The sequence below is a fragment of the Oncorhynchus masou genome, chromosome 23 (assembly GCF_036934945.1).
Source record: "Oncorhynchus masou masou isolate Uvic2021 chromosome 23, UVic_Omas_1.1, whole genome shotgun sequence".
NCBI classification, from domain to species: domain Eukaryota; kingdom Metazoa; phylum Chordata; class Actinopteri; order Salmoniformes; family Salmonidae; genus Oncorhynchus; species Oncorhynchus masou.
The window spans coordinates 29,641,441-29,662,694 of record NC_088234.1 but is presented as its reverse complement, the minus strand read 5'-3'; the positions used below and the strand labels follow the sequence as shown (position 1 = coordinate 29,662,694).

Below are 21,254 nucleotides of genomic sequence, written 5' to 3'. Positions count from 1 at the left end.
TCATCTTTTTTTTGTTTTATTTGTTACTATTATTATTTTTATTGGTGCGTAACTGTTATGAAAGTTGTATTGTCAATTTTGTTTTGTATTTAAAAGACACTTTAAATGTGTACATGACACTGCAACAAAATTTACCCATGGGGACAATAAAGTCACTAAGTAAGTAAGTAAGTAGAGGGCTAAGGCCCCTTTTGCACTCTCGTGGAACCGGGCACATGTCCCTCGCTCTTTCTTCTCACTTTCTTTCCCCAGTCTGTCCTCAACATTGTCACTAAGCCAATTGAGGAAGATAGACATTGCGAAGGAGGGGATCAATAGGCAGGTAGGCCACTTTGTTGGGGGGGGGCAGAATGGAGGGATACGGTTCTGGTAGTCATCATCCCACACTGCCCCTGATCTAAACAATTCAGTCACAAACTGGAGGTACTTCATGAAATTAACATTCAAAGCTGTATGTTTGAAGAGCCTGTAACACTAGGGTAGTTTATCACATTTCCACAGATTACTTTATCTAACCAGGACGACTAGCTTATTCACCATGGGATTTGAAGTACTAGGAACTTGGGTGTTATGAAGGTTATGGGCCAATATACAGTAATACTTCTATGGTTTCTGAGCAACTGAGCTATTACCCTCTGTCTCACTGCAATAATCTGAGAGTACAGTTAAGAGGGGTTAGGATTTAGAGAACAAGAAACACCACATCTGGAAGCTGCAGAAGGAAGGCCCGTAAAAATATAACAATAACCAGACCCATACATCAGTGTGAATGATAACCTACAGATGGCATTCCAATGGCTGCCAAGACTCAAATCATTGGTGTAAAAACCTTCAGTATTGATACGTCGTAATTCACGGGGTTATTTCATAGTCGTACCCATATTCTGGTGAGGAGGAATCTAAATGACAAACAGGCAAAGATATCAATTTTTATTGGAGTAATGCTGGCAACTCCATAATCAGCTCCTTTCATAAGAGACAGTATGTGGAATTGAATGTGACACAGACATCATAAAAATAAAATAAAAACATGGGAGTCTCATGTAGGCCTACATCCACGCGTATGACACACACTCTCACTCTACAGCCAGCGAACTTCGCCTCTAGCGCTAATTAATTTAGATTAAAATGAACATAGAGATCAACGTTGGAGGACGCAGTGCTGATTGCGTCAGAGAGGCTGCTTACTTGCGCCCACACCGCCCCATACAGATCCGTTAAAAAAATGTTTGAAAAAATGTAGGGACCGAGTAATGTTCGCTTTCAATCGAGAGGTTTTTCCAGATGCCTGATTCACAGCCCTTGAACATGGGCAGCGTTAGAGAAATATAGTTTTGCAATGTGTACGACAACAGATAAAGAAATGGGTGAGGCACAGTACAATAAAGGCCACGGGGGACTTGAGTGTGGCGCAGAAACTACGCAGGTGGAATAACTAGAACGCCATCAGAAAACATAAGAATGCTTGATGGATCCAGACCACAGAAATAAAGATAGGGAATGGAGATAACATCTAAACATTTTTTTTAAAATCCTTCTCCCAGGACATAGTTAAATTCAAAATAACTGTGTGGGGATGACAAACAAAATAAATCAGCGTACCTCACACACCATCGCATACACACACACTCTCGGGGGAGCTACTACAGTATAATGGATACTACTTTCAGCAAGCTATAGTTTCAGCCAACGTGGTGTCCTCACATCCCCTTTCTGCAATGGCTGATTACCACGCTCAAAACCTCAGGCCATCGATGCGTCTTCTCATCCCCAGGATGACTATAACAAAAGAGACAACAACTTTCCATCGTGTAAAAGTGTCTGCAGCACCACTGAATGGAGCCTGGCCTTGAACTAATGATTAAATCATTTGCTGGGATGTTCTTGTGATGACACAAGTGTGTTATTAAGTCTGCCAGGAACGATATACACGTAGATTTTAGTTACACAACTAAAGCAGTTGTATAAGGACTGAGAGGAAAGATGTCTTACCTGGTCATTATAAGAAAATCAAGACAAATGAAATTTGATTATCAATACCATATGGACTATAGGTCTAGCTTATATGGTTGGCTAACTTTCAGCACCGAAAAGGACGTTTGGTAATCTGACATCCGAAACACTCAATCCAATCATTACTCAGTACATAGAGCACTCAACGATTTGGGACAGACACAGAAATTCAACCATTCAGTCATTGATTTAAGTGAAAAGCACAACATCGGGCACAAAAACATGACAAAACACCCAGAGAGGATTTATAAAATTAGCTAGTTTATTTCTGAATGGCCGAGATTTTTTTGCAGTGTGCGATTTCTATAAGATCCCATAAAAGATTGTCATCATAAAAACACTGGCCATTCAAGACTGGTAAGTCTCCAAAAAAAAAAAAAATGGCATTGCACACACAAAATACACATGCACATATCAGTACATTCAAGTCCATGTCACCAAAATAGATTTGATTTACAAAATAAAGTCTTCAATAAAAACATCTGAATATTGTTTTTTTTTTGTGTGTGTGTGTGTGTGTGTGTGTGTGTTTTTTTTACAACCAGGTCAGAGTCACAGCACGTATTCGACGAGTCTGAAAAATCCAAGCTTTAAAATCATTCTGTTGTGTGGTTTTACTAAAATAGCAGAGCTACATATTCAGTTACAAAAATATATATATTCCTGTATCCACTGCTGTGTTTCCGCTCTATGCATATACTCTAAGTCACTACTTAAGAGTACTGTTGATACGATTGTTTTGCTAGGACATTTGAGAGAAAAATAAAAATACACATACAACGTGACAGTGTTTTCAGCAGGAAAATGGAGTCAGCATTTCTGAAGCCTAGTTATGTCTACCGGATTTCAATTCAAGTCAATGACAGGAAAATAAATTAAAGCAGTGGTGAGAAGTAGCCTGAAGTGTGAATCCTAAGGCAGGATCCATACAATACGAGCCAGGGACAATCTTCACGAAAAATGTATTTTCCAAAAGGGGACAATGTTGATGATGTGGGAGAACGATAAACAACGGTTGAGCGCAGATGAAACGTCTCTCTACGTGTGCTTCTTCTGACCCTACCGAATACAAATTCAACACAGCTTCGACATTGAGGCGTGAATGTGTGAATTTCGACAACAAAGTAAATCTATCAGCTACCTGAACCTGACAAGCCTGTCTCTGTAGGGGTAAACATCTCTGATTCCGCGTACCGGTGATTGATTGAACTCCCAAAATGGTTTTCAAGGGGCTAGGCCAACGCCTCAGGCCAAAACATTCAAGGGCATCATTTTGGATGTGAGACGGAGACAGCAAGATAGTTTATAGAGTTTGACTCGAAAAAGAAAGGCTAGTCTTTGTTTAATTGATCAGAGAGAATGGCTACCTGTCTCTCTGTTGCGCAAACTCCCCTTTCCTCTCTAGGACTATATCCAACATCTCTATTGGGACGGGGCGCCGTCTGATGAGAGGAAGAGGAAATAACAGAATAAAAAAGAACTGATTGTTTTTTCAAGTGACGGACGACCACCCATCAGAGTAACTTAATGAACAGATATGCAAAGGGCCCAGGTTCCTGTGATTCACATTTCTCCAGCACAACACCCAGACATGGTACTCTGGCGCTCTCTGGCATACATTTTCGATCATTACAGCTGGTCTGGATGCATGCACCTTGCAGGTTCATTCAAGAGAATGTATATTAAAACCTTTAACTTGGGGATATATGGCCCATCTGTGGTCGGCTTAAACAAACAATCTACTCAAAATACTGGCGGATCATTATTCTGATGTCAAAACCTCCAAGCACCAAAGTATTTAACATTTCATCTCTAAACGATAGGAATGGGCATATATACTTTTTTATTCACATATATACAGCTATTTCAGATAATTCCCTGATTTTGGTCCTTTTCCATCCACTAAGTTATTGCTGAAGAGCATAATGTAACTACTCCATAGATTATACAGTACACATGCTGACTGACAACTCCTCGCTGCTGTGGTAGAAAGCGTCACAGATCTATCTTTCTGTCAGTGAATGTTAAGAGCCTTTTGCAGGGGCCTCTCGGAAAATACGTTTCCAATTTACACAGTGAAGTCTGTTTACAAAATGATTAGTTAATCCATTTACCTTGACATCACATTTCAATACATTCAGTGTGATGCAATCTTCTAGTTTATAAACCACTCTACACTTCTGGTCTAGTCAACTGGAGTTGTTACATAGTATTGCGTCGGGTTCATAAAAAGGGGAAAAGGTCCATTAGCGTTCCCCGTAAAAATCCACAAACCACCAAGCATTTTGCTACACCCGCAGTAACATCTGCTAAATACGTGTAAAATTTGATTTAAAAAAAAATAAAAGCAACATTTTCACCTAAACCAGCTGTCTATACAGTGAAATGGACTACAATGTTCACAGCCTGGTCAAATAAGTAAAGTATTTTCAAAAAAACTACGCAAAGTTTCAGTTGAGATGAGTGAGTAAGTGGATAAACATTTTGACGTAACACTGTCGGAGTCTGTACATTATCTTCTTTTGGAGTATAGCTCGGTGTGCGCGAAGAATGTAAACGTGCCGTCTTGTCTGACATCTGTATTGCACCATGTAGCAGCATGCTAAGTAGTGGGTAGATAGCATTCAAAACTACATATATATGAAAACACCTGAATGTTCTAGAGGGTTTGAGTCCCTGGAGGGGGAAACGGTCTGTCATCGCACCCCAGCTTAAGGTAATTCCCCTTTTAAACACTCAAATAAAATTAACATGGATAACCCTGGGTAGAACTGTGTGTGAAGCGAATGGTAGGGGCCCAGAGTTTTTCCTGACCAGGTTCACATGGTCAGGGAAATACTCCTGGCCCAACAAATGAGCAATGATATTGTTAGCTTAGTGATTATAGGCTTCTGTCTGCATGACTTGGAATGGATATTTGGAATGAGCGTCAACTAGAGTGAATGATTGAACATAGGGCTAGGTAAAGACTATACCCATTGTGATATCGCCTAACACGAATTGTCTGGCGTCTTAAACAGTTGGATAGAAAGGCTTTGCAGCCAATTCACATATCAGCTTGAGCTAAAAGCTGAGAGAATCGTGGCTAAACTGTCATAGAAGAGGTAATGGAAAAAAAAGTCTGCACGTCCAACCCTTTACAATAGTAACAATCCTGCCCAACCCTCAACATCCCCCACCAATAAAACAAATAAACACTACATTATAGAAAACATGCAGATGTGTAAATAAATACTCGTATTCAGCATCTAGGACCTATGAAAACACTGACGTATTCACCACAAATCTCTAGAGTATTACTACTACAGCGCCTCGCGTCACAGCCAGATAGTGTTCCTTGTTGAGTCTACACTACAGACCACATAGGCCAGCTTATTGACTGACAGGCTAACTGACTGACTGAAAGCCAATGCAACCTGAACATAAGGAATGGCTATTTAAGTTACCCTGCTCCCCCCCAGCAGCATATATAGTAGAGACAACCCATAGCATTGAGTGTCCATACCTGACATACCCTAAACCCTCACCTCTGCTCACCTTCCCACATCCCACCAGAAAAATCAGACTCAAGCGGGCATGACTGAAGAGCTAAAACACCCCTCGTTCTTGGACCGCTCCTCCTTTCGGCTGGTGGTGGCGACCCGCTCAGTGGATCGGTCCATCTAATACAGAGGGGTGTTTGGTGGGGGTGGGATCAGGAGACGCAGAGGGAACTGGGGACGGAGGCCAGGGTGCAGACGGGGGTGGGAAGGCCATAGAAGATGGGGTCTGTGAGGGGGAAGAGGAGAAGAAGGAAAAGGAGGACCCCCAGCAAGTAGCAGGACAGGACGGTGAGACGGTGGGGGTGCTCCAGGGCCATGCCAAGGGCAGGGAAGCCCATGTGGTTACAGAACGAGTGGCACAGCACCGGCCCCACCAGGTGACCTGATGACCAGAGGGGAAGGGAATGACAAGACTGCATATAATGCATACAGGTTGGTATTACAGTACACAGTAGTGGCGGATGGGGTGAGTTAGCCCCAAACAATGTGAAGCACCTTGACAGAGCATTTATGTAGAGCTTTCACCACCTAAAATAAAATGAATCATATATTAGGCGTGTGTGTTTTCTGTACACCAGAAAGAGAGAAGCTGTAGGCTCACCTGTCCTGATGAATATGAAGGCAGTGTAAGCTCCAAAGACAGCGGTGTAGGAGAACTGGAATACTGCAAAGCAAACAGCACAACAAGTCATTAACTAACCCCTCCTATACAATCTAATGGTGCATGGGAAAAGAAAGGCATAACAAACTAGCAGCACATGGAAGTGAAGGTAGAGGAACAATGAATATAGTATGGTCCTTACCTGCAGCGAGAAAGATCCCAGACAGGGTGCCCTGTCTGAAACGCAGCAGCTCGATCACATGATGGAAGTGGGCTGCGAAGAAAACGGTTGACATTTTGCACAAGCAAAATAACCATTATATTTCAAATAGATGAGAAGGGCACATTATCCTATGAGAGTTCAGAAGAGTGCAACTCACAATTGATTGCATCCAGCAGTTTACAAAACACAGGTTCAATCACATTCCCCTTATAAACGCTCATCTTCGCATATGTACACTGCAAATTTAAATGTAGTACATGGCACTGACATATACTTACACAGACACACAGTTTAAGAGTTGTTCTAATTGATTTGCTATTTCTTTCAGTTGGTATCAAGGAACGATCTAGAACAGGGGTGTCAAAGTCAAATGGACGGAGGGCCAAATAAAAAATTTAGCTACAAGCCGAGGGCCGGACTGTTCGAATGTTCATTGAAAAATTTTTAAATGACGCATATAGTCTAGTGAACCTAATTGAACCTACTGAAAACCTAACAAATATATTCCAATATGATCAGATAAATAAAGCAATATTTTCTTATGGCTCTGTCAGTAATCTTTAATTTTCAACAGACACAAAAGACAAATTTCCTTTATATAAAAATCCCCATAACATGAACATTAAATGAAAGAAACCGGTATTCAAGGCACCATCAGTAGCCTATATTTTCTATTTTAGCAAAAGTGGGCTAAATTTACTTCAAAGAAAAAAACAATAATAGCAATTTTCTATCATCCACTCAACTGAAATATTTTTAAAATATAATTGGATTGAAATACAATAAAATAAAGTGCAAAAATCTATTAATCAAAAACAACACTTTGTTTAAGGAGAAGTAACATGCAGTGAAAACAAATATTAAACTTTAACTTTTAAACTTGAACTGAGTAAAAACTCTAAATATGTGATTGCACAGTAATGTTCACTTGTTTGAGGTTGAGGGTGATACTTGGTGGTGTCCCATCTTTTCCACAAGTTCATCAATGTTCGGGGTAAGGCTCTGAGCTGAGGAAATCCTCAGAATTGAGTGGAGGTGTTCAGCAGTAAGTCGACTTCTGTGTGATGTTTTGTTCAGGTTCATCAAAGAAAAAGTTGTTCACACAGGTATGTGCTGCCAAACATAGACAACGTTTGAGCAGCCTGGATGCGCAGCTGGGGCATTGTGTCGGGGAGGAAACGGGCGAACTCCGCAGCACCCACTGCCGCATATTTTGCCCTCAGTGCATCATTGCATTGGAGGTCAATCAACTCCATTTGGAGGTTTGGTGGTGAGCTTTCCACGTCAACAGCAAATGGGTTACCGAGCAGTTCCAACCTGCTTTTTTGTGCTTCAAAGTCAGCAAATCGGCGTCGAAAGTCAGCGGCAAGCATACCTATTTTATCAGCCAACTGTGCGCTCGGGAACGCACTGGTAGAGAGCTTCTCTTTCATGGTCTGGCAGCTGGGAAAGTGGCTCAAATTTTCTTTCCGCATCTGCGTCTCCCACAGAGTCAGTTTGGTTTTAAATGCCTTCACTGTACTGTACATATCAGAGATGACATGATCCCGACCCTGCAGCTGCAAGTTCATTGCATTCAGATGACTCGTAATGTCACACAGAAAAGCCATTTCACACAGAAACATTTCGTCTCGGAGTTGTGTTGTGTCTTTCCCTTTGCTGTCCAAGAACAGACAAATCTCCTCACGAAGCTCGAAACATCTTTGAAGCACCTTTCCCTGGCTTAGCCATCGCACCTCTGTGTGATAAGGCAAATCACCATGCTCCGTTTCTAACTCCGTCAGAAATGCCTTGAACTGGCGGTGATTCAAACCTTTGGCTCTGATAAAGTTAACTGTGCGCGTGATGATGCTCATTACATGCTCCATTTTCAAGGCTTTACCGCACAACGCTTCCTGGTGTATGATACAATGATAAGCTGTCAGCTCACCTGTCGCGTTTTCCTCTTGCATCTTTTCCCGTATCTTCGCCACCAGTCCGCTCCTGTGTCCACACATCGCAGGTGCTCCGTCGGTTGTCAAACCCACGAGTTTTTCCCAAGGCAGCTCCATCTCATTTACACATCTTGACACCTCTTCATACAAATCATGCCCCGTAGTTGTGCCATGCATAGGACGTAAAGCCAAAACTCCTCTGTCACGCTTAGGCTGGAGTCCACTCCGCGGATGAAAATTGACAACTGGGCAATGTCAGAAATGTCGGTGCTCTCATCCACAGCCAAGGAATATGCAATGAAATCTTTTCCCTTTTTCACAAGCTGCTCTTTTAGATTGATGGACAACTGGTCTACTCTCTCGGCAATGGTGTTTCTGCTCAGACTCACATTTAAAAAGAGTTGCCTTTTTTCTGGGCAAACTTCGTCACAAACTTTAATCATGCAGTTTTTGATGAAATCCTCCTCCGTAAATGGCCGGGCTGATTTAGCGATCTCTTCTGCCAAAATAAAACTGGCCTTGACAGCAGCCTGGCCTTGTGATTTGGCTTTTTTGAACAGAGCCTGTCGAGATTTGAGGCCTCGTTTTAATTCCTCTGCATTTTGTAGCCTTTGTTCCTTGTCCATATTCATGTTTTTGTCCGCGTGTTTAGTTTCATAATGTCGTCTCAGATTATACTCTTTCAGTACCGCCACACTTTCTCCACACAGAAGACACACAGGTTTTCCAGCTACCTCCGTGAACATATACTCCGACTCCCACCTTGTTTGAAACCCCCGGTTCTCAGTGTCCACCTTCCGTTTTGCCATTTTTGATGGGTATCTGAAAGTTAATTTTACTGTGATGCTGACGACTGCTGTGCCAATAAATATTGAAATGAAGCAGCCTACTGCTCGGTGCGTCACCGTTGCATTGTGGGAAATGTAGTATTGGTGCGTGTAAAAGATCTGCGGGCTGCCGGCTTGCTGCGGTCTGCGGGCCGGTTCTAATAATAAATCAAGATCATCCCAGGGGCCGTAAAAAACCTTCTCGCGGGCCGGATGTGGCCCGCGGGCCTTGACTCTGACATATGTGATCTAGAAGATCCCCCTGTGCTGTTTTTAGGTGGGACTCACCAACTCCGAAGAAGAGGGGGCAGGTGAAGATGGCAGTGGAAGGACTAGTGCAGGGTACCAGCATGGGCAGCATACAGGCCCTGAACACCAGCTCCTCAGTCAGAGGGGCCACCACCTGGTTCCTCAGCCAGCGCATGTCACTGAGGCACAGAGCCCAGAACCACGGGTCTGTGGAAGGGAGAGAAAGCTTTAGAGATGATGATGATGTACGCGATAATGTGCATGTGAGAGAGATACTGTACACGTCCAGGAAAAATGGATGCACTTAGGGCTGAATCCTACTTTGAGATTGGTACAGACCTTATAAATCATGCATTGGTGTCAGTGGGAGGTTTGAACAAAACTCAAGTTAAGCGTGCAAATCTTCGGTTAAGATTTAGGCCATAATCTAAATTTGACATATAGCAGAAATGAATCGTCTCCACTCCAGGATAACACAGTAATAGACATATCGGGTGAATAATAATCTCCAGACAGTATCTCACCAAAGGTCACCCGTATCCCATCTATGAAGCCCCAGGGGCAGTCCATAGCCAGCTGGATCAGGGGGCCAACGAACAGCACCTACCAGAGCAAAGGTCAGAGATCAACTAACGGTCTGACCATAGGCAGAGATCGATCAGAGTGAGTTTCTATTACCATGGTGAGGAGCAGAGGCAGTATGATGGCTGGGATGAGGCCCTCAAAGCGAATGCCCATCAGAGCCAGCAACGAGGGACCAGGCTGTGGAAGAACAAAAGGAGACATACTGATGGAAATCATGGAATTGTTTTCATGTGTATTAGGGATGTGAACGTTTAAATGTTAAGACTTTAAACAAAATTGGGATCCTTAACGTTAACAAAGATCGCTAACCGAAAAACAGTTTAGATGTTTTTCTTGCCCCGAAAAATTAAAAGCACAGTGCAGTAATCCCAAAACCTTATATTCTATGTTATAGCCTAACTAGACGCTAGGCTATAAAGGCCTGGGGAAAGTTGTGTAATTTAAAAGGTAGGAAGTAAACAGCATTGTGGGTCAATTTCCACAACAACTAACATCTCAGTATCCTAGGCCCTGCTTGAGGCATTACAAGCCAAAAGAATTGTAAGATACAGCTTTTGATTCATGATAGGTCTAGCGCATGGTTTTGACTCCGTCTACCTGGTGGCCGACCTGCCTATACTGTGCCCCTCTCTCCGTCCCTCGCTCACTGTGAAAGATGCGAGTGTGTGTGTTCGCGGACGTACGGCAACTAAATCAGTCGCCTCGGTTTCAAAAATACTGAATTCCTAGTGGAATCTAATATGGACACAAAGAAATGGGAGTCAATGTGCAAGGAATCAATTACTTGAGTCGACACTCCACCACTACGTCATCCAAAGTTTAAGACACAAGTGCATCGATTAGCGGGAGCCCAAACCAATCCAAATAAAAGGCATGCAGCCCTAAGAAAAATGATTCAAACATTACGAATCTACGTTTTTTTTAGTTTTTTTTTTAGCTGACTTGAATCTGTAGTGACGGAATTGATGAGTCCTCTCCTTCAGCCTAACATGTATGCATGTAACTGCATATGACAATGATCTACAAGTCGGATAACAACTGTGCCCACAGTGCGGGAGACGCAGCTGCTCACTCCAACGAGAAGGTGGCCGACCCTATCCCTGTTCTAATTAGAGGTCGACCGACTATGATTTTTCAACGCCGATACCGATTATTGGAGGACCAAAAAAAGCCAATACCGATATATATACACACACACACACAGTGGGGCAAAAAAGTATTTAGTCAGCCACCAATTGTGCAAGTTCTCCCACTTAAAAAGATGAGGCCTGTAATTTTCATCATAGGTACACTTCAACTATGGCAGACATAGTATGCATGCATGCATATGAGAGAGAGCGAGAGAGCGAGAGAGAAATGCCCCGTCTTCGGTCAGTTCGGATCACCACTTTATTTTAAGAATGTGAAATGTCAGAATAATAGTAGAGAGAATGATTTATTTATTTAATCACATTACCTGTGGGTCAGAAGTTTACATACACTCAATTAGTATTTGGTAGCATTGCCTTTAATTGGTTTAACTTGGGTCAAATGTTTCAGGTAGCCTTCCACAATAAGTTGGGTGAATTTTGGGCCATTACTCTTGACAGAGCTGATGTAACTGAGCCAGGTTTGTAGGCCTCCTTGCTCTCACACGCTTTTTCAGTTCTGCCCACAAATGTTCTATAGGATTGAGGTCAGGGCTTTGTGATGGCCACTCCAATACCTTGACTTTGTTGTTCTTAAGCCATTTTGCCACAACTTTGGAAGTATGCTTGGGGTCATTGTCCATTTGGAAGACCCAGTTGTGAACACACTTTAAAAGAGCACCAGTCCCTCCTGCAGCAAAGCACCCCCACAACATGATGCCGCCACCCCGTGTTTCAAAATTGGGATGATGTTCTTTGGCTTGCAAGCCTCCCCCTTTTCCCTCCAAACATAACGATGGTCATTATGGCCAAAGTCCTATTTTTCTTTCATCAGACCAGAGGCCATTTCTCCAAAAAGTACAATCTTTGTCCCCATGTGCAGTTGCAAACCGTAGTCTGGCTTTTTTATGGCGGTTTTGGAACAGTGGCTTCTTCTTTGACGAGTGGCCTTTTAAGGTTATGTCGATATGGGATTTGTTTTGCTGTGGATACAGATACTTTTGTACCTGTTTCCTCCAGCATCTCCACAAGGTCTTATGCTGTTGTTCTGAGATTGATTTGCACTTTTCGCACCAAAGTAAGGTTCTCTCTTGGAGACACAACCTTCAGGTGTTTGGAAATTGCTCCCAAGGATGAACCAGACTTGTGGAGGTCTACAATTTATTTTCTGAGGTTTTGGCTGATTTCTTGTATCAGAAGCTTCTAAAGCCATGATGTCATTTTCTGGACTTTTCCAAGCTGTTTAAAGGCACAGTCAACTTAGTGTAAACTTCTGACCCACTGGAATTTTGATACAGTGAATTAAGTGAAATAATCTGTCCGGAGACAATTGTTGGAAAAATGACTTGTGTCATGCACAAAGTAGATGTGCAGTCAACTGACTTGCCAAAACTATAGTATGTTAACAAGAAATTTGTGGAGTGGTTGAAAAACGAGTTTTAATGACTCCAACCTAAGTGTATGTAAACTTCAACTGTACATACATACATACATACATACATACATACATACATACATACATACACACAAAGCCATCGATCACGTGACACCACTCATTCCTATGTAAAGTGTCATTAGCGATTTGAAGCCAAATTAAGTCGGTTAAAATGGCGACTCATGGAGACATAGCATGTGCAGTTTGAGCTACTCCAGGGCCTTTTCTCATTTGGCCAAAAGTCCGTTTTCCCTCCGATGTGACCCATTAACCGATAAGTGGTTGAGGAGAGTGTCAATACATTAAGTAGGCAAATGGAAGACGGTCCTCCCCTCATGATAGTCTTCTTTTGGCAAGGAAGTGTTTCCAACCAGAGTCCTTTGCAGAAGAGTTTTGAAATCTGTTCTCTAACATTGAATAATTATATTCTAAAAAATCCTTCTATAAAATGTATTTTACAACTAGCAATTGTATTTATTACTTTATACATATTTTGGGATTCCACCCTGTAAACGTTATTTGCCTGATGACATGCGATTGGAGAAGGGGAGTCTCATTTCCAACAAATGTATTTTCGTCCACTTTCCCTCTCCTCAATTCCCTTTGACCTTTCAAAAGGTCAACAGGTGTTTTAGAAGCAATTATTGGTACGATCATTCTCCCCCCCCAAAAAAAATACACAAAGATTGCAATTTTTCTTTTCACTATAATGAGGGATTCTGTTTTCTGCAAACAATGCCTGCATTAAAACGGTCGGCCCTGAACTTCCATGGACTCAATGAGAAGGGTCGCTCTCCCCTGATTAAAACAGATCAAAGATTTTTTACCAAATTCGTAGTCAATGCACATTGCAGGGCAGTATATCAGTCAGCCTATAGCTGGGCTCCATAAAGCAGCGCACAACTGGCCCTGCGATGTCCGGGTTTGGCCGGGGTATTCCGTCATTGTAAATAAAAATGTGTTGTTAACTGACTTGCCTAGTTAAATAAAGGTTGCTGAGACAGTGCTGTGTAGAGACTCACCATCACACCAGTGTACATTTTCCATGCCCACACGAAGACAGGCGACACGGCAGATACGATCAGGACACTAGTGAATCGCCTCTTGATAACGGCCGGGTGGTCTCTGGGGGGCAAGCATGTGATGGACACAAACAGACGTGTCAAAATTACATTTTGTAAACAAACAAACCCCACAAGAAGCTAGTACAAGAACACTGTAGTTCAGCAGGAAACAAAATAAATTAACCCAGATATGTTTGATTGCTTGCTAATTTACCAACAAATAATGGAACAAGTGAAGGCTTTGATTTCTGGTCAAACAGATGTAAAAGGTTTCTTAGATAACATCTACCAGAAAAAGTCTTAAAATGGGCCTATTAAAAACACATAAAAACAGAATAAATGTTATAGTTAAGACCCCCGATAACTAATATCAACATGTATTTAATTTTGCTGAAATGATTTGCATTCGGTAAGTTTAAGGAATATTGCCTAGTGTCTTGTCATTCTGAAGATATTTCCTAATTTCTCTCCCACATGAGATAGAAAAAAATACTAGTTGGTAGGTCTAACTACCAATTTTGTTTATGATTTCTTAAGTGATTCAAATGGGTCATTCTGTTACAAAATCCGCAACTGAATAAATCTTTAACAGAATGACAGTCACCAACCAGTTGGGTCACCTGCTACTGTCCTCCCTTCCACAGATTAGTTAATCCACTTCACTTACTGTAGTATATAACCAAAATAGTTTATTTTTTAAACACACGTGTCATTTTATAGCTGACACCCTATTCTTTCTGCTGACATCTTTTAATCTTAATTCAGAGTAGATATTTAACAGGGTTTTTGTTTTGAAAATGTGGGTCACAAACTAAGGGAGATTCTGTCATTATGTTATAAAACTTTGCATCTGCACTGTTCTTAAGTCAAATGTTTTTGTAAAATGTTCAGGGGAAATTGTTAAAAGCAGTCCTTGTGCATCGAGTTGTATGGCTTCTTTAAACTTTGGAATCAGTTATTGTTGTTTGGCATACATTTCAAGGTGAAAAATCGGAGTTCGGCCATCGCTCATCCATATATTTTTATGTACATATTCATTCCTTTACACTTGTGTGTATAAGGTAGCTGTTGTGAAATTGTTAGATTACTTGTTAGATATTACTGCATGGTCGGAACTAGAAGGACAAGCCTTTCGCTAAACGCGCAGTAACGTCTGCTAACCATGTGTATCTGACCAATAACATTTAATTTGAGTCTCAGCGTCATTCTGTTACGATGGAATTTCCCCCAGACTGCTGCACTAAAGCCATGCTAGCTATTTAGTTCCCTAATTTAGCTAGCTGCCACCTAACATGCGCCGACAGCCTAGCTTACTACAGCTCCCACATTCCTTTACTGCATTTTCTACGAATCAAGAAAGTAAAGAAATGTAATAAACTCAAGGCTTACCTGGGTAAGTCACTTCTCCATACGTACAAACTCCCGACGTAGGAGCAGGCAAGCAGCAAACAGGACAGTACAGACACCCAGCATATTCCGTCTGGAGGCACAAACTCGCCATTGCCGCGCCACACTTGGTTTGACATAAGATTTGGCGTTAAATCGTCATCCTCTACCATGGCGAGGGGACAGGGTCAATGGTTGTGTTTAACGACGAGCTTATGTCGTGGTGTTGTAATTCCTTGACCACTTTAATTCGTGAAAAGATTCATAAAAGCAAGATAAGAAAAATGTCAGTTCTCGATCACATATCCTGGCGGTATAATATAACGTCATCACGTTGCGTCGGCTGCACACCTTCCCATGATCAATGCACTGAGGATCAATCATAGGGTGCGTTCGTAAATTCACTTTGGAGTGCCAGAGAGTGCTCAGGGCGTTCGTACATTCAGAGCGTTGTCAGATTGTCAGTTCGTAAATTCAGAGCGCACACTGGACGCTCTGGCCGAGGAGTAGGGTTGATCCGAGGGTTCTGATCTCACAACGGCAATCAAGCACCCAAGCTAACTCCATACATATATGAGAGAACACCTCCCTCACCCTGACCATTTTACTCGGCCTGGCAGGGCTGGTTAGGCAGTTTTCATATTATCCAGCGTTGGTGACTTTAACTGTTCTGCTGGGAACACTTTAATTGCGTTTTTTTGCCGACGTTTACTGACACCGGCCATATTCAACCGGTGTTGAGCGTTCATAAATTAATTAATTATTCTGCGCTCTGGTACACTCAGACGAGTGCTCTGGAATCGGAGTAGATAGCCAGAGTGAATTTATGAACGAACCCATAGAGTCCCACAGAGGAGAGCTTTGCTCGAATACCCATACTAACAAACGGTATACTACATACTACATACTTAATGAGTATATAATGAGAACTTGTTCTCAACTTGCCTACCTGTTTAAAAAAAAAAATATATATATATATATATATACACTATTAGTTCATTTTGGTATACTGTAAACGAACGGTATCCTTTCAATTGAGCATACTAGCTTCGCCTGTCTACCGGCTGTTGCTACGCAACCTCTTGCTAGCTTGTTAGCGTAACAAATTACTAGCAAGACAGTTTATGACTGGGTGTGTTAGAAAGTTCAATCTGGAGTGCCAGAGTGCACTCTGGTCGTTCGTAAATTGAGAGCGTTTTCAGATTGTCTGTTTGTAAATTCAGAGCAAAGCGCACACTGGATGCTCTGGCCGAGGAGTAGGGTTGACCCTAGCGTGCACCCAAGCTAAGAAGAGATTGCTCTGAAATCAGAGTATATAGAGAAAGTGAATTTACGAAAGCACCCGAGTGTCCATTGAGAACGCACAATGGCTACACCACTTAGCGAAGAATGACGGGAATAATCAAGTCAATAAACATTGGGTAGTTAATTAGATAGCATATAGTTAATATACTGGCAAGTTTGATGTATTAGTAGCCAACTAACGTTAGGTAGCTAGCTAACATACCGGTACATACTGCTGTAATGATATGCTAGGATGGTTCGCAAGGATAGCATAGCTAACAAATTGTCAGCCAACATAACGTGTAAGGTAACTTATTTGAAAAGTCATTAATTTATTACATTGCTCAACATTTTCTTAACATTTTATCATAATTAATTAAAACAATGAATTCCTCTCTCGTTAGACTTCGGCTGCATATTTATCGCCATTTTCTTCAAATCTGAAAACGATGTAAAGCCACGCCTTTTCTGAAGAATTGTATTATGGGCCCTAAAAGCACAGAAATAGTGTCCACTGCTTGTGTACTTCGTATTTTGGAGAATGAATTATGACATCTAGGAACTATTGGCATACTAACTATATCCATTCTATGACCAATAAGCATACTATGTACTCAAATTACATCAGACATAGCACAGTTAGTATGAATATTCGAACACAACTGAGATGTCATAATACCCATAAAACCTAGCGGTCAAACAAGGAAATGTTTCCAATTGTTTTCCACCATTCATGTTTCCGACATGGTATTTTAGAAACACTTAATAAGGGCTGTGTCGAGTGTAGGCTTCCCCTAATGTGATGCTTTAATAACCGTGTAAATCTCTCGGACAAGGTGACTTATTTACTTTCAGATTCAAAAATGCTAATTAGCATCAAAGTAGACATCATGCAAAACTACAAATCCCTGCAAGCTCCTGCACGTCATCTCGAGCTGGCACCTTTGCTAACAGGTATTGTGTCAATTTAAAACTTGCATAAGACACTTCACAGAATTGTCCATTTAAAAAAATGTAGCAAATGTATTCATTGCTACATTTAGCTAATGTTAGTTCATCCAAAGATTCTTACCTTTTCCTCAATTTGGCAGTCTTGTCCAGATCATCATGGCATTTGTAGTTCTTTATGATAGCCACATTAGCAGCTAATTAGCGTTTCATTTTTCAAGAGGGCACGACAAAGCCCAGGAGAATGAAAATATTTGGCATGGGTCCTCAGATCCTCAAAGGTTTTACAGCTACATCATCGAGAGCATCCTGACTGGTTGCATCACTGCCTGGTATGGTAACTGCTCGGCCTCCAACCGCAAGGCTCTCCAGAGGGTAGTGCGTTCGGCCCAGTACATCACTGGGGCCAAGCTTCCTGCCATCCAGGACCTCTATACCAGTCGGTGTCGGAGGATGGCCCTAAAAATTGTCAAGATGCCAGCCACCCTAGTGGCAGATGGACTGTTCTCTCTGCTACTGCATGGCAACCGGTACCGGAGCGCCAAGTATAGGTCCAAGAGACTTCTTAACAGCTTCTACCCTAAAGCCATAAGACTCCTGAACAGTTAATCAAAGGGCTAACAAGGCCCCTGTTTTACGCTGCTGCTACTCTGTTTATTATCTATGCATATTCATCTTAACTATACCTACATGTACATATTACCTCAATTACCTCGACGAACCGGTGCCCCCGTACATTGACTCTGTACCGGGACCCCCTGTATATAGTCTCTATTGTTATTTTACTGCTGCTGTTTAATTATTTTTTTATTTACTTAACACTTTTTTAAACGGAAATTATTGTTGGTTAAGGGCTTGTAAGCATTTCACTGTAAGGTCTACCTGTTGTATTCAGCACATGTGACAAATAACATTTTATTTGTTTGTAGTCCATCTGTGGTAAATTCAATTGATTGGACATGATTTGGAAGGCACATACCTGTCTATATAAGGTCCCACAGTTGACAGTGCATATCAGAGCAAAAACCAAGCCATGAGGTCTAAGGAATTGTCCGTAGAGCTCCGAGACAGGATTGTGCCGAGGCACAGATCTGGGGAAGGGTACCAAAACATTTTTACAGTGCCAAGCGTCACATCTGGAGGAAACCTGGCACCATCACTACGGTGAAGCATGGTGGTGGCAGAATCATGCTGTGGGCATGTTTTTCAGCAGCAGGGACTGGGAGACTAGTCAGGATCGAGGCAAAGATAAACAGCGCAAAGTACAGAGAGATCCTTAATGAAAACATGCTCCAGAGCTTTCAGGACCTCAGACTGGGGTGACGGTTCACATTCCAACAGGACAACGAACCTAAGCACACAGCCAAGACAAAACAGGAGTGGCTTCGGGACAAGTCTCTGAATGTCCTTGAGTGGCCCAGCCAGAGCCCGGACTTAAACCTGGAGTAGAGGTCGACCAATTATGATTTTTCATCGCCAATACAGATACCGATTATTGGAGGACCAAAAAAAAGCAGATACCAACAAATGTATTTGTAATAATGACAATTACAAGAATACTGAATGAACACTTATTTTAACTTAATACATCAATAAAATCAATTTAGCCTCATAAATAATGAAACATGTTCAAGTTGGGTTAAATAATGCAAAAACAAAGTATTGGAGAAGAAAGTAAAAGTGCAATATGTGCCATGTAAAAAAGCTTGCTCAGAACATGAGAACATATGAAAGTTAGTGGTTCCTTTTAATATGAGACTTCAATATTTCAAGGTAAGAGGTTTTAGGTTGTAGTTAATAGTATTTATAGGACTATTTCTCTCTATACCATTTGAATTTCATATACCTTTGACTATTGGATGTTCTTAGAGGCACTTTAGTATTGCCAGTGTAACAGTATAGCTTCTGTCCCTCTCCTCGCCCCTACCTGGGCTCGAACCAGGAACACATTGACAACAGCCACCCTCGAAGCAGGGTTACCCATCGCTCCACAAACCCTGCAAAAGGAACAACCACTCCAAGTCTCAGAGCGAGTGGCGTTTAAAACTCTTAGCGCGCACCCTGCTAAATAGCTAGCCATTTCACATCGGTTACACCAGCCTAATCTCGGGAGTTGATAGGCTTGAAGTCAGAAACAGCGCTATGCTTGCGAAGAGCTGCTGGCAAAACGCACGAAAGTGCTGTAACGGCTTTCTTTCTGTGAATGAGAGTCGGACCAAAATGAAGTGTGGCTATTAAGATTCATGTTTAATAAAACAACGGAAACACAAATCAATACAAGAACAATAAAAGTAACGCGAAAACCGAAACAGCCTATACTGGTGCAAAGTAACACAGGAGCAAGGACAATCACCCCCACAAAACCCAACACCAAACAGGCTACCTAAATATGGTTTCCAATCAGAGACAATGACTCACACCTGCCTCTGATTGAGAACCATATCAGGCCAAACATAGAACTAGACAAACTAGACATGAAACATAGAATGCCCACTCAGCTCACACCCTGACCAACCAAAACATAGAAACATACAAAGCAAACTATGGTCAGGGTGTGACAAGTGCTGTTTGAATGAATGCTTACGAGCCTGCTGCTGCCAACCATCGCTCAGTCAGACTGCCCAAACTGTTGCATATACCCTGACTCTGCGTGCAATGAATGCAAGAGAAGTGACACAATTTCACCTGCTAACCTGGATTTCTTTTAGCTAAATATGCAGGTTTAAAAATATATACTTCTGTGTATTGATTTTAAGAAAGGCATTGATGTTTATGGTTAGGTACAGTCGTGCAACGATTGTGCTTTTGTTAAATCATCCCCCTGCGTTGCATCGATCATATGCAACACAGGACACGCTAGATAAACTAGTAATATCATCAACCATGTGTAGTTAACTAGTGACTATGATTTATTGATTGATTGTTTTTTATAAGATATGTTTAATGCTAGCTAGCAACTTACCTTGACTTCTACTGCATTCGCATAACAGGCAGTCTCCTCGTGGTGTGCATTGAGAGGCAGGTGGTTAGAGCGTTGGACTAGTAAACCGTAAGGTTGCAAGATTGAATTCCGGAGCTGACAAGGTAAAAATCTGTCGTTCTGCCCCTGTACAAGGCAGTTAACCCACCGTTCCTAGGCCGTCATTGAAAATAAGAATGTGTTCTTAACTGACTTGCCTAGTTAAAATAAAGGTGTCCGAAAATTAATCGGCCATTCCGATTAATCAGTCGACCTCTACTCTGGAGAGACCTTAAAATAGCTGTGCAGCAACGCTCCCAATCCTACCTGACAGCGCTTGAGAGGATCTGCAGAGAACAATGGGAGAAACTCCCCAAATACAGGTGTGCCAAGCTTGTAGTGTCATACCCAAGAAGACTCTAGGTAAATGTTGCAATTCTTCAGCCATTCCCGAACCTGAGACCAAAAACAAGCTACATACATTTTGGACAGTACCAAAACAAGACCTTATCTAATGATTCTGTCTCTTCACAGCAAAATCTTCAGAACAGGATGGTTGTATCCCCCATATAAATAACATTATAATGTTTGCAAGAATTTTGTATAATAATTCAATTGAAAAACAGCTGTACATTTTTTGGTCCATGAAATGAAACTGGTATGCTTTTTTATACAGTACCGGTCAAAATCTTGGACACACCTACTCATTCCAGGGTTTTTCTTTATTTTTTTACTGTTTTCTACATTGTAGAATAATAGTGAAGACATCAAAACTATGAAATAACACAAATGGAATCATGTAGGAAGCAAAAACATGTATATTTTACATTTGAGATTCTTCAAAGTAGCCACCCTTTGCCTTGATGACAGCTTTGCACACTCTTGGCATTCTCTCAACCAGCTTCACCTGGAACCCATTTCATGAAGGTCAGGACAAACACGTTGTTTCCAGAGGCAGTTTGGAACTCTGTAGTGAGTGTTGCAACCGAGAACAGATTATTTTTTTTACACGCTAAACACTTTAACACTCAACACTCGTTCTGTGAGCTTGTGTGGCCTACCACGTCAGGGCTGAGC

The 21,254-nt window shown here is 41.7% G+C and overlaps 1 protein-coding gene across 1 annotated transcript; it reads right to left on the bottom strand.

Annotated features, from left to right (window-relative positions):
- Nucleotides 1-2,252: 2,252 nt before the first annotated feature.
- On the bottom strand, nt 2,253-15,321 carry LOC135510722 (CAAX prenyl protease 2-like). Its single transcript, XM_064931872.1, has 8 exons — nt 14,990-15,321; nt 13,559-13,661; nt 10,068-10,151; nt 9,914-9,992; nt 9,429-9,596; nt 6,359-6,430; nt 6,157-6,219; nt 2,253-5,937 (listed from the first exon to the last, which is right to left on the bottom strand). The coding sequence occupies exons 1-8, from the start codon at nt 15,157-15,159 to the stop codon at nt 5,708-5,710; spliced, it is 969 nt and encodes a 322-aa protein (XP_064787944.1). The 5' UTR covers nt 15,160-15,321; the 3' UTR covers nt 2,253-5,707.
- Nucleotides 15,322-21,254: the final 5,933 nt, after the last annotated feature.

Bases quoted from the DNA above. Each gene is read 5' to 3' on its own strand.
- LOC135510722 (XM_064931872.1), bottom strand. From the start codon at position 15,159: ATGGTAGAGGATGACGATTTAACGCCAAATCTTATGTCAAACCAAGTG. The intron at 10,152-13,558 runs GTGAGTCTCTAC...GTTCTTCCACAG, and splicing joins AAATGTACACTGGTGTGATG to CCTGGTCCCTCGTTGCTGGC. The intron at 6,220-6,358 runs GTAAGGACCATA...TTTGCTTTGCAG, and splicing joins TGGGATCTTTCTCGCTGCAG to TATTCCAGTTCTCCTACACC.